Here is a 12,526-nt window from a genome sequence, read left to right on the forward strand (position 1 = left end):
GTGGTATCTTTAACTTGATATAAGTTTTTACTGCGTAGCTATTAGTTGATAAGCTTGATATGTTGCATGCTTGCTCCTTATATTATTCCATCTTATACTACCAGAACTTGCTTCATTGCACAAACAATCTGTATACTTAGGGCTCGTTTGGTACGAGGAAAAAATGATAATTAATATTATGATTAAATTTGAGATAAGTTTATCCTATGTTTGGTTAAGGTAAAATTGCGGTATAATTAATCTCGAGACCAATTATCCCGGAATTATAGTTTTATTTTTATCTAATGGGAGAGTGAGATAATAATCATGGGATAACTAATCCCGAAATAATTAATTTTGGGATAGCTTATTTTCCAACCAAATCACCCCTTAGTTCTCTCCTAATGTAGGTAACTCACTTAGGTTTACCAGGTTCCCTTGGACTATATCCCCATTCCTTCTCTAGGTTTCTTCCCCACACTTAAAAAAAAAACAAAGAAGAAGGAAAAATGAAGATTATTCAACTCGGTAAAAGAGTGGGTAAATATTTATGACAAAGTTTCTATTGGAAGGATTATGACGTGTATGGAATATTTGAGTTTGTTATATTAGATCATAAAGACAAAAAATTTATATTAAATTAAATTAATTCGCTAAGACTCGATAAAAATGATGAGAATGCATAAAAAATAAATCACGATTAAATGTGAAATTTTATATACAAACACACACACACACATATATATATATATATATCATGGTTTACTAATTAATTATGTTGGGTGGAAAAAAGAAAACAAGAAGAAAAGCGATAGAGAAACAAGAATATTTTGATTAATTGGAAAACAAAGTGAGGAAAGAGAAAAAGATTACGGGAATAAACAGCTCTACAAGATCAAGAAAAAGTTTCCACTTTCAACCCTCCTCATAAACCCTACAAAATCAAGTCATCCATCTATCTCCCTCTTAAGGTTTTGAGCTTTTCATAAACTTCAAATAGAGATGCAATTGACACTCGAATTCGGGTAATTTTTATACTATTTTTCTTTTATATGTTGTATCGAATCTATATTTCTCTTTTTAATGGTACATCCAAATTCAGCTAATTTTCAAGTATTTGATTAGAGTTGGTCCAATCCTGGGATGTAATCTTTGAAAGATAAGATCTTTAGCTGAAACCCTTTACAGGTTAGTCTGTCTAGCCACGATTGCTAAAAAAGGGAAAGTTGTATATAAGGCTTTTGGATGGGCGGTTTATGGATTTTAGAACCTTTAAAGATATTTGGGACCAAACAAGCTGTTGAAAGATTTAATCTTATTTGCAGTATATGTTCCAGTTTTATGTTTCTTGCTAATTCTTGGCACAATCTCTTTCCTATGTATTTGATTTACTACTTTGTTTTTGCCGTGCTACTGAGAAAGTGACACTTAGTGTCTTTGGATTATTTTTGAGTACTAACAAAATCCCAAGCAAGAGCACTTAGATATTAGTCAGTCACTGCTCCAAAAGTTGATCCAAATATTTATTCTTATTTCTGGTTGAGGATCCTCCCTACATGACATAGCCATATTAGTATGAATGCATTGACGAAGAGTGTTCTAATAGCCGACCTTACTAGTTTGGAGTTGTAGTCGATTGATTGAGCAAAGCGGGGGATACTCACATAGTCAATCTTTGTTCCCGCTGTAATATCATTTGTGTGCTTGTTGTGCTATACTAAAGTTGACCGTGTTTGTGAGTATCAGCCTAATGTTTGCAATATTTCATTAGCTTAAAGTTAGTAGTTTCAGTTGTTCATGCATAAAGTGGGATATTTGAGTTTTCATATTTCACATCCAAGTCTCACACAGGAATTCCTTCTTTTTTTTTTTTTTTTATAAATATTTTTAGAAGTCACAGAAAGTTGCCTTTTTTTATGAAACTTTAGTTAAAGGATGTTGTAAATCTTATGCTATATGCAACATTTAGCTGGTCTTTTACTAGATGAATATTGCAAACTAGAGCACCCACATTCTATGTTGCTCGGACTCTCAGACACGGGTGCGGCATCATTTTGGAGAGTCCGCGCAACATTGCCCGCATTGTCTTACTCCAGATGTTGTTATCTGCCTGCGACTTAAAGAATCACCCATTGTGTTGGCTGTTAGCTTTTTACAGTGTTCTAAAGGTAACTTATGCCTTTGCGCGAGCAAATTGGGATCTTACAATCGATGTGAGTACCTTATGAGAATCATGAAGAACATTAGTAATGGCAATTCGACAAATAACTGAGCATAGTAATGATGGCAAAAAGGAAATTGGGTCCAAATCATGAAACTCTTGAGAGATGGAATTTGCATAATATGTTCAATTTTTTTTGTAATAATTTGAACATTGGTCTAACATGTGACATGTTGAAGAAGTTGTTCTAATAAATAACCCTTGGAGGTCTTAGACTCTTCGGATTTGAGATATAGCAAGTTTCTTTTGTTCAACACCTAGGAGTGTTTGAGTTTCGACTCCAAAATTCAACAAGACATCACTGTTAGCAGAGCAGGATCATTTACCATCTTCTGCAAACGCTTGTTATACATGATGGGATAGTGCAGTGACTATTCCCTATGATTCTACCTCATTACTTCTATTTGTAGTTGTTCAGCGGCCTAGCAGTGTGTCAAGAATAACATCTTAACATCTGTCTTGTGTAAATGCGGATAAATGAAACTCATGTATCTAGTGATGGTGGGAAGAATTTCGTGACCTTATATCAACTACTTGAAAATATACTCAGGAATTGTCATTTCTTGTCAGTATGACACTTATTGATTAGCCTTTATACATTCCTTATGTGTTCTTTTCTACTTCCTTTTAAAATGCCTTACCATACACATCTGACCTTATTGATATCTTCCAATTTTGCTTTTACTTCCAAAACTCAGGGGAGGGTTGGAACTTCTTTGTGATTCTGTGAAGATCCATAACATTAATGTTGACCCTCAAGATGGAGAGAAGCAGGTGCAATTTCATCTCTAATAAATGCTGTCGTACATAGATCAAATTAAGCATGTACTTTCATCTGTCTAGGGGAGCAGTTGTATGATTCCTTTTTCATTCTTTTCCTTAACCAGTTGACGATGAAAAACTTGCTCACTTGGGTTCGCACCAATTTGATCAAGGAGAGGCCTGAAATGTTTATGAAAGGAGACTCGGTGTAAGTTGGATCAGCTTTTTACCCAGCTTAGCAATACTTAAATACATAAGTTCCTTATGCTGTTACAGTGACGACCTCATCCCCTGTTAAAAGTCCTCCTGTTCCCTCCTCCTCCAGTTATGCATAACTTACCTTACTCCATAGCGTAGCATGCTGAGTGAAATGGTGCCACCATCAAATACATTGCCATACTTGTTGAGACCTCCTTGTCCCTTATCTTGTTTGAACACGTTCATACTTGCACACTTACACAAGCCAAGAAGTGACAGAAGAGACGACGACAACAACATACCCAGTATTATCCTACACCGTGGGGTCTGGGGAGGGTAGTGTGTACTCAGACCTTACCTCTACCTTGTGAGGATAGAGAGAGGTTGTTTCCAATTGACCCTCAGCCCAGGAAAGCATAAGCACCCCATTAATGAAAATATAGACAAGAAGGGACAGTACCAAAAAGCCATATAAAAGCAGAATAAAAACAATACCCTACCTTGTGAGGATAGAGAGGTTGTTTCCAATTGACCCTCAGCCCAGGAAAGCATAAGCACCCCATTAATGAAAATATAGGCAAGAAGGGACAGTACCAAAAAGCCATATAAAAGCATAATAAAAACAATAAGATAGTAAGGTGATCAACAATGAAAGAAAATAACGGTTAGTCATAAATACCTACTACCAACAGAAAGCGAGACTGCGTGCCAATACTACTGTTGTGAACACTCTAGACTACCGACTCTACTACCCAACCCTTGACCTTCATACCTTCCTATCAAGGGTTATGTCCTCATTCAGCTTAAGAGAGTTATTTATAACTTGTATTTGTTGCAGGAGGCCTGGAGTTCTAGTCCTTGTAAATGACACTGATTGGGAACTAAGTGGCCAGCTTGAAACAGTGCTGGAAGAGAAGGATAACGTTGTTTTCATCTCAACATTGCATGGCGGTTGATGTTGATATTATACATCAGGAGCTTCTAAAAGTTCAGACTCTAATAGAACTTTGGTCATTAATTATGTCCTGTACTAGTGCATGAATGCTAATATAAGCGCATTTTGATTACTGATTCCTTTCTGTCCTGGCACCGTGGCAGAAGGAAAATGATGCAAATACTACCTTGAATCATTTGAAGAAATTTTTGGTTGAGCAAAATTCACAAATATTTGCTAGTCTTACTCGAGAAATACCAAAAAAATGGTATAAAAAAAAAAAGAATAAATTTTTTACTAGTCTTACTCAACACCAATAAGAACACATGCTCAGAAACATGGGAGATTAACTTATATTCAAGTGAATATACTCTAGAGCTTATATTAGCAAAACTAAAAGAATATCTATTCCGAAATGAGGCGGTGAAAATGATAAATTCAGAGGTGGCATCCACTGCTCTCAGCAGAGCTATGTCTATATAGTTGTACGATTCCAAAAAGTATATATTTATATAAATTTGCATCCAATGCCACAAAATAGTAGTGGATGTAGTGAACATAAATATAGAAGTTATTGTGGGGAAGATGATAGTAAAACTATTACTGGAGTCTGAAATACTAAACAACAAGGAGAAAAGAATATTCTTACCCTAAACAAGTGCTTTCTTACTCTTGTAAATATTCAAACAACGACTTCTAATGGATTTATCCAGCATAACCGCTGGTTTATCTGGTGAGAGCTTACGTTTTAAGAGTATATATTTCTCTTTGGTTTTATTGCGTCTCCCAGTTTGTCTTGTTTTACTTAGTAACTGGAAAGCCCCAAAATGGTATTTTCCAGGGCATATGAAGCTTAAATTTTATAATTATTCTACAGAAGAAGGGGAAAATGTGGGGAAAAGGAGCTAGAAAATAACCAGAATGTTGAGAGTGGGATTTGAACCCACGCCCTTTCGGACCAGAACCTTAATCTGGCGCCTTAGACCAACTCGGCCATCTCAACATCCCTGCCCAAGAGGTAGTTAGAAACTATCTATCTTATAGTAAAAATAGCGTGAGCTAGCCAGTTTTCTAACTGGTCATTCAAAAATAGCCAGCGTTTGCAAAATAATTGAAAAATAACCATTATTTTGCTGCAACATGAAAAGATCCAGCATAATATACTGGAGATTGGTACACCTGTGTATGAATTTCCAGCATATTATGCAGGAACTCCAAAACGCGGAAAGTTCCAGTATATTATGTTGGACCGGTATATTATAATGGAACTCCAGTATATTATACTGGAATATTTTTCCGAATTTTGAATAGTGTTTTCGTTCAGATTTATCTTTACATGAAAAGTGACTAAATTTCGATTACTTTTGAAATCGTGGCTATTTTTGAATGACCACTTATAAATCTGGCTATTTTTAAATTTCTCCCTACGTTATAAGGGAAAGAATGTTACAATAATATTTCTCTGTCTATGTAGATGAAATTAACAGTTTTCTTGTTGCGTGGTTATAAGAGTAAACATTTGTCTTACCTTTTAAGGACTTAATAGTTGATCGAAGAGAATTACACCTAATTCTCAACAAAAGAACAAATCAAAATAAGGTAACACAAACCTTCTCACTATAGTTCACGATTGGAATAAAAATTTGCTCATCATCTCCAAGAAACTTTCACTGCCTTTTAGGTTCACTACATAAATACCGGCTTCATCATTTGGTTTACATCTAATGAGACCATTGGTCCCCTTTCCTCTACAAGTACATTGTAAGCCTAAATAACCCGACTTATTAACTTACCAAAGGTACAAAAGAACCTCCCCAAAAATAAATGAAACAATCGTACATGAAAATCCTCTTGAAAAATACACAAGTATTCGTTCAATGATACTTCCCTTAATAAAAATACAAAAGCGACGAAGCTGAAACAACACGCTCCATCGCCCAGGTCGTCTGAGATTGGTTATATCTTCTGTTTGCCTTTTCTAACTTTCTCTAATTCTGCTTCAGCATCTTTCAACTGTTCTTTCAATGAAGCTACTCTATTCTCCAGCTCTTCCACTGAGCCTCGAGCAAGAGAAGGCTTGTATGGTGTTATAAAATTATGAGAAAATCCTTTTAGGGCTTCAACCCCACAAACCTATCAAAAAATAACTCATCAGTGAACAGACTGGCACAAAAGGTTCTCACATTGGTGGTATGCTGCAGTATTTTTCATGTTATGGGCTACTAGAGAAGATTCATGAATTTATGATCAGTAATTTTTTTTCCTTTCAGTACAACGAGGATAAATCAGTAAAAAAGGAAGAAGCAGACGTCTATGCGCAAGAGCATTTTCATACCTCTTGTGGCAGCAAAGGCAACTTCGTAATGTTAAAGTCGTCATATAACATGTAGAACTGATCCAAGTACTTCTGTTGCATCCGCATTCTAGCCTTCAGCAACTTGGATTCAACAACTAAAAAGGATTACAACTCCTACAAATTAGTTTATCACTTCAAGCAGAAGAAATTAGAACTCTTTTTGACCTATTTTATATGAGATCGATTGGGAACTTAAAACATTAGTTTACTACATATAGTACAACAACAGTAGTGGAAGAACACATTAACATATTAATTGAGTAGTTTTAAAAGTTTGAATTCGATTAGGTACATCAATTTGAGTTCTTGGAACAAGTAAGTTGTATGAATAAAATTACTGACAGAAGGGTGTCGCACATTTGGAACTTCCCAAAATTAAAAAAGAGTCATACTATATAGCACGGGTCAAGGCACAGGGAATATTAATGCAATGAAATGTACAAGCCAGATGAAAATTAACGAAAAAAAAAGGAAAGAAGATGGGAACTGTACCTTCTTCGTCGAAAATCACTTGGTTAATTATAATGTTGTGCGTATCAATCTCAAATTTAGCAAGTTCCTGAACTAGTCTTTCAGTCTCATATAGAGAGAGGAATTCCGGAATGCAAACACAAACGAATGTTGTCAAGTCCTATTGAAAGAGGAAAAAGAAAAATGGTGTTAATGCATCAGTTGAACTTGATAACATAGTGGAGGTTTAAGTGAACAAAGAACAAAAGAATATTCAGCATTCAGCATCTGGTGAGACACATCTGTAACCTTTTTTTCTTTCCTTTATTGAAGGGGAAGGTGGTATGCTCCAGCAATTATAATACACGCACAAAAGCTACAGAATTTGAATCAACAGGCAATAACAGCAGATTCCTCTACAATCAAAGTAAAAGAAGCAGAACAAATGTATTGAATATATCAATATGCTTTGCTCCCCACTTCAAAATAACTCATTGTTTCAAACTTTAAAACATACAGGAACCAGTTAGGTGTCAAAGTTCAGACTTTAATAATGAAGAACTACACAAATAACTAGTAGTGAGAACTATTTACAACTGAAACATTAGGATAAATAGTTATCTAACCAACAATACAAGGCTGCATGAACTCTTTACTGTGCAACCAATTTTAATGATGGTTCAAAGAAGCAACAGATATTCAAAATAGTAGCATCCAGCAGATATGAGAGATGCACAACTTAGAAAAATTAATGAGTCCGTTACTTCAGCCTTGGTTTTAGCAAATTTCTTTCTCACCCATGGTACTCTGTTTCTAGTCCAAGCAAACTTATCCCCACCCCCAAAAGACACTATAAAACCACCACTAAAATAGAGTGAAACACAGGGAGTAATACCAACAGAAAAGGTTCAAATTTAGTTATACAGCTTGTATTTGTCTCTGGTGAAAGAGTAAAGGAGCTGTATCTTCCGCTAAAACACGAGATTCTAGTAGGCGAGATCCTGCAAAAAGATATTCTGGCACCACTTTCCCTGAATTTGTTGATTGCTAACTTAAACTTCACCCTCTTAGGTCCAAAGGCAAATGAATCTCTGAGATTAAACTAATTTGTGCCACTATGCTTGGCCCAGCAACAATTACACCCTCCCTCCCAATTTGTTTGGTAGCATTTGACTGGACACATATTTTAAGAAAGAAATGAAGACTTTCGACACATAAGCTAAATACAGATCCAGTACCAAAAGTACCTTTCCGATATGGTCCATATATCATGTCAATTCCTGCAAAAGCATAGCATTGAAAGCAAAATGGTAACATAAAGATCATGAAGTTTCTAAATAGAGGAAGGTGCCAATTTTTTTGGGAGCCAAAGAAAGAGAAGAGTGCCAACGAATTTGGACAGAGAGAGGGAGCACATGAAAATGTCTTCATAAGAATGGTAATTTATTGCTCCCAGGGCTTTGATCCAATGGTAAGGATACACAGCATGGGGATGTGTGGATTGGAGCGCACGTTACAATTTTGAGAACCCTACCATTGAAATGAAACCTCGAATTTATGTGGGAGCCGATTAGAGGGACGGGTCCATACTCCCTAAGTTTCGAACTTGTGGGCAAACCGGGTTGAGCTAGCTACCTCACAGCAGATTTCTCGGTTATCAACCCAAAAGAAAAGGAAAGAAAAGAAGGAGTGACGATCTTGAGGTACAAATCTTACCGGATCCTTAAACTGTTTGTTCACTTCTTCAATAATTTCTTTCATGCCTTCAAGCTTGCCAAGGATAGCAGCCTCCCCAAATTCTTCATCAACACCCAATAGGCGAGTCATCTGCAATAGACAAACTTTAGTAAATTTCTCTGTTTTCCTTTCTTGCAAACAGCATCAACCTTGAACTTCAAATTAGCAGCTTAGCGGGGGATTTTTATAGGGAAAAAAATATGGAAAATAAACTTTTGGGGTGTGTCGGGGGTTAGGTGGGTGATTTTATTTCGAGGGGCGTTTACCTGACTCAGCACACCTCCGAATCTACTCTTCAAACTCATCACTTTGGCAAGCCCTTTCTCTAGAGTCGATGGGAATTGTAATAGCCGAAGAGTATGCCCTGTTGGGGCTGTATCAAACACTATTACTGAGTAGTCCATGGTTTGCACCAATCTGGAAAGAAACGAATGGAAAAAAGTTATAGCCAGATTTGATTAACAAGCCAGCAGTGTTAACCTACCGACAAACAAATATATCGGCCTCTAGACAAATGTAAGAAAGTAGTCACGTTTAAGCACTACGGATGTACCATACGAAAATGAACTTTGAACCAAAAATGTTAGAAGGATCTCAACAAATTAATGAATCAGATGTTCAGGAAAAAGAATAGTCATGATGATCACTTTCAGTTGAAATAACATCCCTTGTCCAATTTCGTTTATATCTAATGATGTGTCAATTAGAGGGGTCGTTAACTAGTGCAGTTTGATACCTCCTTAAGCTGACGCTTAAGCATAGTCTAGTAGAATCACTCTTGTCCTTCTTTCAAATACAAGACGGGCTCTTTAAATATGTGATGGAGGGCACATGTTATGGATCCAGATCCACAGACACCCTATTGGGTTACCTTCCCCGGTCGCCCCCGGGGTTACCGTTGAATTATGAAGTGCATCGAGATAGCTGTCCCCTATCCCTCTTCTAGTGGGTCTAGTATGGTGAAGATAGGGGCCCTTTTAATATAGGATAGGATCTCTTGGATTAAACGGATCAGGCCAACTAGGTCTATATACTTTTTTGATAAGTAACTAGGCTTGACAGTTTTTTTTTATGTCATCCAGAGTAGGAAGCTTTTTCTAGGATCTCCTAAAGTAGAGCAGTATTGAGTCTTCTATTTACCACATAACAAAACAGATCTTGATCCATGGATGTATAAACAACTATTGAAGGTTGGTTTAATATCTTGTTCTCCTGATAAGCAAGTGAAGGGCAATTTGATCCAGAGGATACCAAGTACCACAAACAACAAAATACGTTCTTCGTGTATTCGTGTAGAGAATATTCCAAAACCTAGACTCATAGATTTTTGGAACACTTGGAGCTCTTCCAGCACTTTATATAGTTTTACTATAATATATCTCCCATAAACAAAAAGCCTAAGAATAGTCCATGCTGTGGCAACTAAATTACTGCTCGATGTACATTCAAGTCCATCAACTAGATAAGATACTGTAAATTGGCTCAATCTTTTCATGCAGTGTTTAGGGGATACGATACATCCAAAGAGCCTTTCATACAGTGCAATAGACTAATTTCACATCATTATCCTCCTAATTCCATGCTACCATAATTGCATAGTGTCAAATGAGGCTTAACGCAAGATTAAATCTTTATCACTTTCAAATAAATTTGGGGTTCATAAAACATTTATCCCCAAGAAAGTTAGCAATCATGGAAAGGAATACCAATTACTTTAGCATCTCCGCAAAACTCATAGCTTCATCGATCCCAGGGATTGCGTTTGTCAAATCAGACAAAAAGTCGTCCATACCATCTGAAGTAACTGAGTCTTCTTTCTCCATAGTTGGATCAATTTCCTAAAAAACACAAGTTCAATCAAAAAACCAAGACCAGCAACAGCATATTAGGTTAAAAAAAGAAAATGACCATACATTCAAACTGCAAGGAAGTTGTCACAAATTATTCAGTAAAGGCAACTCTTTGAATTCAATACACCCCGATATAGACACGAGACTTAAACTTGGTAAAGCTGAGTATTACTTAACACAATCAATTCCAATAAACAACCCCTCCACACCCACTAAATTAAACACCACCACCCCCCCCCCCAACTACACACACACACAAAAAAAAAAAAAAGGAGTTCGGAGTAAAGTTCTAACCTTTTTTTTTGTCTCAATTCACAATGAATTCCTTAAAATTCTCAATTCATACATGAAGGAAAGACACAATTTTTGTTATTAAGCAAAACTATAACAAAATTGTAGTGCCTGTTTCACTCCCTAAACAATTAAGGTGTCATTTTTTTTTTCTGTAACAACTATTAACCCACAATACCAAGAGCATCAAATTCACAAGTGATACAATTAATTAATTCCAAGAAGAAGCAAACAAGATCCAAATAAAAATTTGAGCTTTAAAGGAAAAGGGGTGTAAAAAGAAAAAGAAAATACCATGGCATACAAATTGGAGAAGCCATTGACAAGGGTAGGAGACTTGGTAAAGCGTTGTTGAAAGGCATCACTGAGATTGTGAGCAGGGTCAGTAGATATAAGGAGAACTGAGGATCTGACCTGAGAAAGAAGGATACCAAGAATTGAACTGCATGTAGTTTTGCCAACCCCACCTTTACCCCCTACAAATACCCACTTCAGTGTATCTTGCTCTAGCACGTTTTGCACTGTGGCTTCTGGTAAATCTTGGTTATTATTGGAAGCCATGAATATAGTTAGACTTGGATTTTGGTATTTTTGTTTTCCTCTACCTAGTTATTGTGGAGACTTGTACAAAACCCAGAAGACTAGGGAGAGAAAATTTATGGTTTGAGACAGAGGTAAGGGATCTAGTCCTCCAATTGTACACCGAGTTTATTCGCCGATGCCGCCTCGTGCCACACAGGCATATATTAAGTATAACAAAATTTTAGAGGTTAATGTAGAGATTATCACAATTAAATGTAATTTATAAGTTGTAACAAATTTAATAAAATACAATTTATTTTCAAGTTATTACTTCTCGTAATCTCAAAGCGATGGAAAACATTCAATGTAATTTGTTTGTATCGCATTACGTGATGCAACTTAAACATTTTTCAAAATGTAACAATTATTTACCCTATATGGGAAGCTTAGCCAATTACAATAAGTTATTTTCTATATATTACAAAGTCATGATTTTTTAAATAATTTGTTATAGTTGACTTTTTAATAATTTGAACACTCTCCAAGTATAAAAACTAAAATCAAAAGCAATTCATAGGCAAATTGCAATGTATTGTCTAGTATCCATATTAACAAAGCTCGAACGATGTTTATCTGATACAAGAACTATATATTGTGTCCCATCATAAATTTGAATCTCCTAAATATTGACTACTCTCTTTGTGAAAATTCTTAACATATGGACTTGTGAGATTTCCTACTGTACAAGGTTGAAATCGGGCCTACTCGATTTTACTATTTGATCAAGGTTAGGGAATTGCATCAAAGACCAACCTCGTAGTAGATCAGACCAGAGTACAAAGACAAGGTATCGAGTTCGAGGATCTAGGTACCTGTCGAGATCGATACCAAATATGGTAGACTTCGATCAAAACTCAATAACGGAAAAGCGAGATATCCGTGACCGGTCGAAGATCGCGGCGAAAATCCCGGAACAGATCAAACAAGGGCGATCGTTTAGGCTAATCATGAGATTTACATCCGTAATTAGAGTTGTACCGTAGATAGGATTCTTCTACTATATAAAAAGGATTCTGATCATTTTGTAGACACCTTACATTCACGCAGATCAAAGCAATACAATACTTTCTAGCTTTTCTTGTTCACAGATTGTTATATTTTTAACTGTTCTTGCATTGGTCAGTTCGAGAGTATTCAAACTCGAGGGCTGAACTCCGTTCAAACAC

At 36.1% G+C, this 12,526-nt stretch overlaps 2 protein-coding genes and 1 non-coding gene across 3 annotated transcripts; 1 reads left to right on the plus strand and 2 right to left on the minus strand.

The window, feature by feature from the left end:
• The first annotated feature begins 778 nt into the window (after positions 1–778).
• Positions 779–4,327, plus strand: LOC109238077 (ubiquitin-related modifier 1 homolog 1-like). The gene is made up of 4 exons (XM_019404511.1): positions 779–1,004; positions 2,899–2,974; positions 3,088–3,170; positions 3,999–4,327. Exons 1-4 carry the CDS (start codon positions 982–984, stop codon positions 4,114–4,116), a joined length of 300 nt encoding a protein of 99 aa, XP_019260056.1. The 5' UTR covers positions 779–981; the 3' UTR covers positions 4,117–4,327.
• A 689-nt stretch (positions 4,328–5,016) lies between these two features.
• On the minus strand, positions 5,017–5,097 carry TRNAL-AAG. The gene has a single exon. It is a non-coding gene; the product is annotated as a tRNA-Leu (tRNA).
• Positions 5,098–5,724: 627 nt separating this feature from the next.
• Positions 5,725–11,501, minus strand: LOC109238078 (ATPase GET3-like). Its single transcript, XM_019404512.1, has 7 exons — positions 11,073–11,501; positions 10,351–10,475; positions 8,904–9,054; positions 8,617–8,727; positions 6,943–7,081; positions 6,430–6,545; positions 5,725–6,227 (listed from the first exon to the last, which is right to left on the minus strand). The coding sequence occupies exons 1-7, from the start codon at positions 11,337–11,339 to the stop codon at positions 6,051–6,053; spliced, it is 1,086 nt and encodes a 361-aa protein (XP_019260057.1). The 5' UTR covers positions 11,340–11,501; the 3' UTR covers positions 5,725–6,050.
• Between the last annotated feature and the right edge of the window lie 1,025 nt (positions 11,502–12,526).

This window comes from Nicotiana attenuata, unplaced genomic scaffold, assembly GCF_001879085.1.
Source record: "Nicotiana attenuata strain UT unplaced genomic scaffold, NIATTr2, whole genome shotgun sequence".
Classification (NCBI taxonomy): Eukaryota; Viridiplantae; Streptophyta; class Magnoliopsida; order Solanales; family Solanaceae; genus Nicotiana; species Nicotiana attenuata.

Coding starts and splice junctions, on each gene's coding strand:
- LOC109238078 (XM_019404512.1), bottom strand. CDS start 11,339: ATGGCTTCCAATAATAACCAAGATTTACCAGAAGCCACAGTGCAAAAC. Junction 10,476..11,072: donor TCTCCAATTTGTATGCCATG/GTATTTTCTTTT, acceptor TGTGTTTTTTAG/GAAATTGATCCAACTATGGA. Junction 6,546..6,942: donor AGTGATTTTCGACGAAGAAG/GTACAGTTCCCA, acceptor AATCCTTTTTAG/TTGTTGAATCCAAGTTGCTG.
- LOC109238077 (XM_019404511.1), top strand. CDS start 982: ATGCAATTGACACTCGAATTCGG. Junction 2,975..3,087: donor CTCAAGATGGAGAGAAGCAG/GTGCAATTTCAT, acceptor TTCCTTAACCAG/TTGACGATGAAAAACTTGCT. Junction 3,171..3,998: donor TTTATGAAAGGAGACTCGGT/GTAAGTTGGATC, acceptor TATTTGTTGCAG/GAGGCCTGGAGTTCTAGTCC.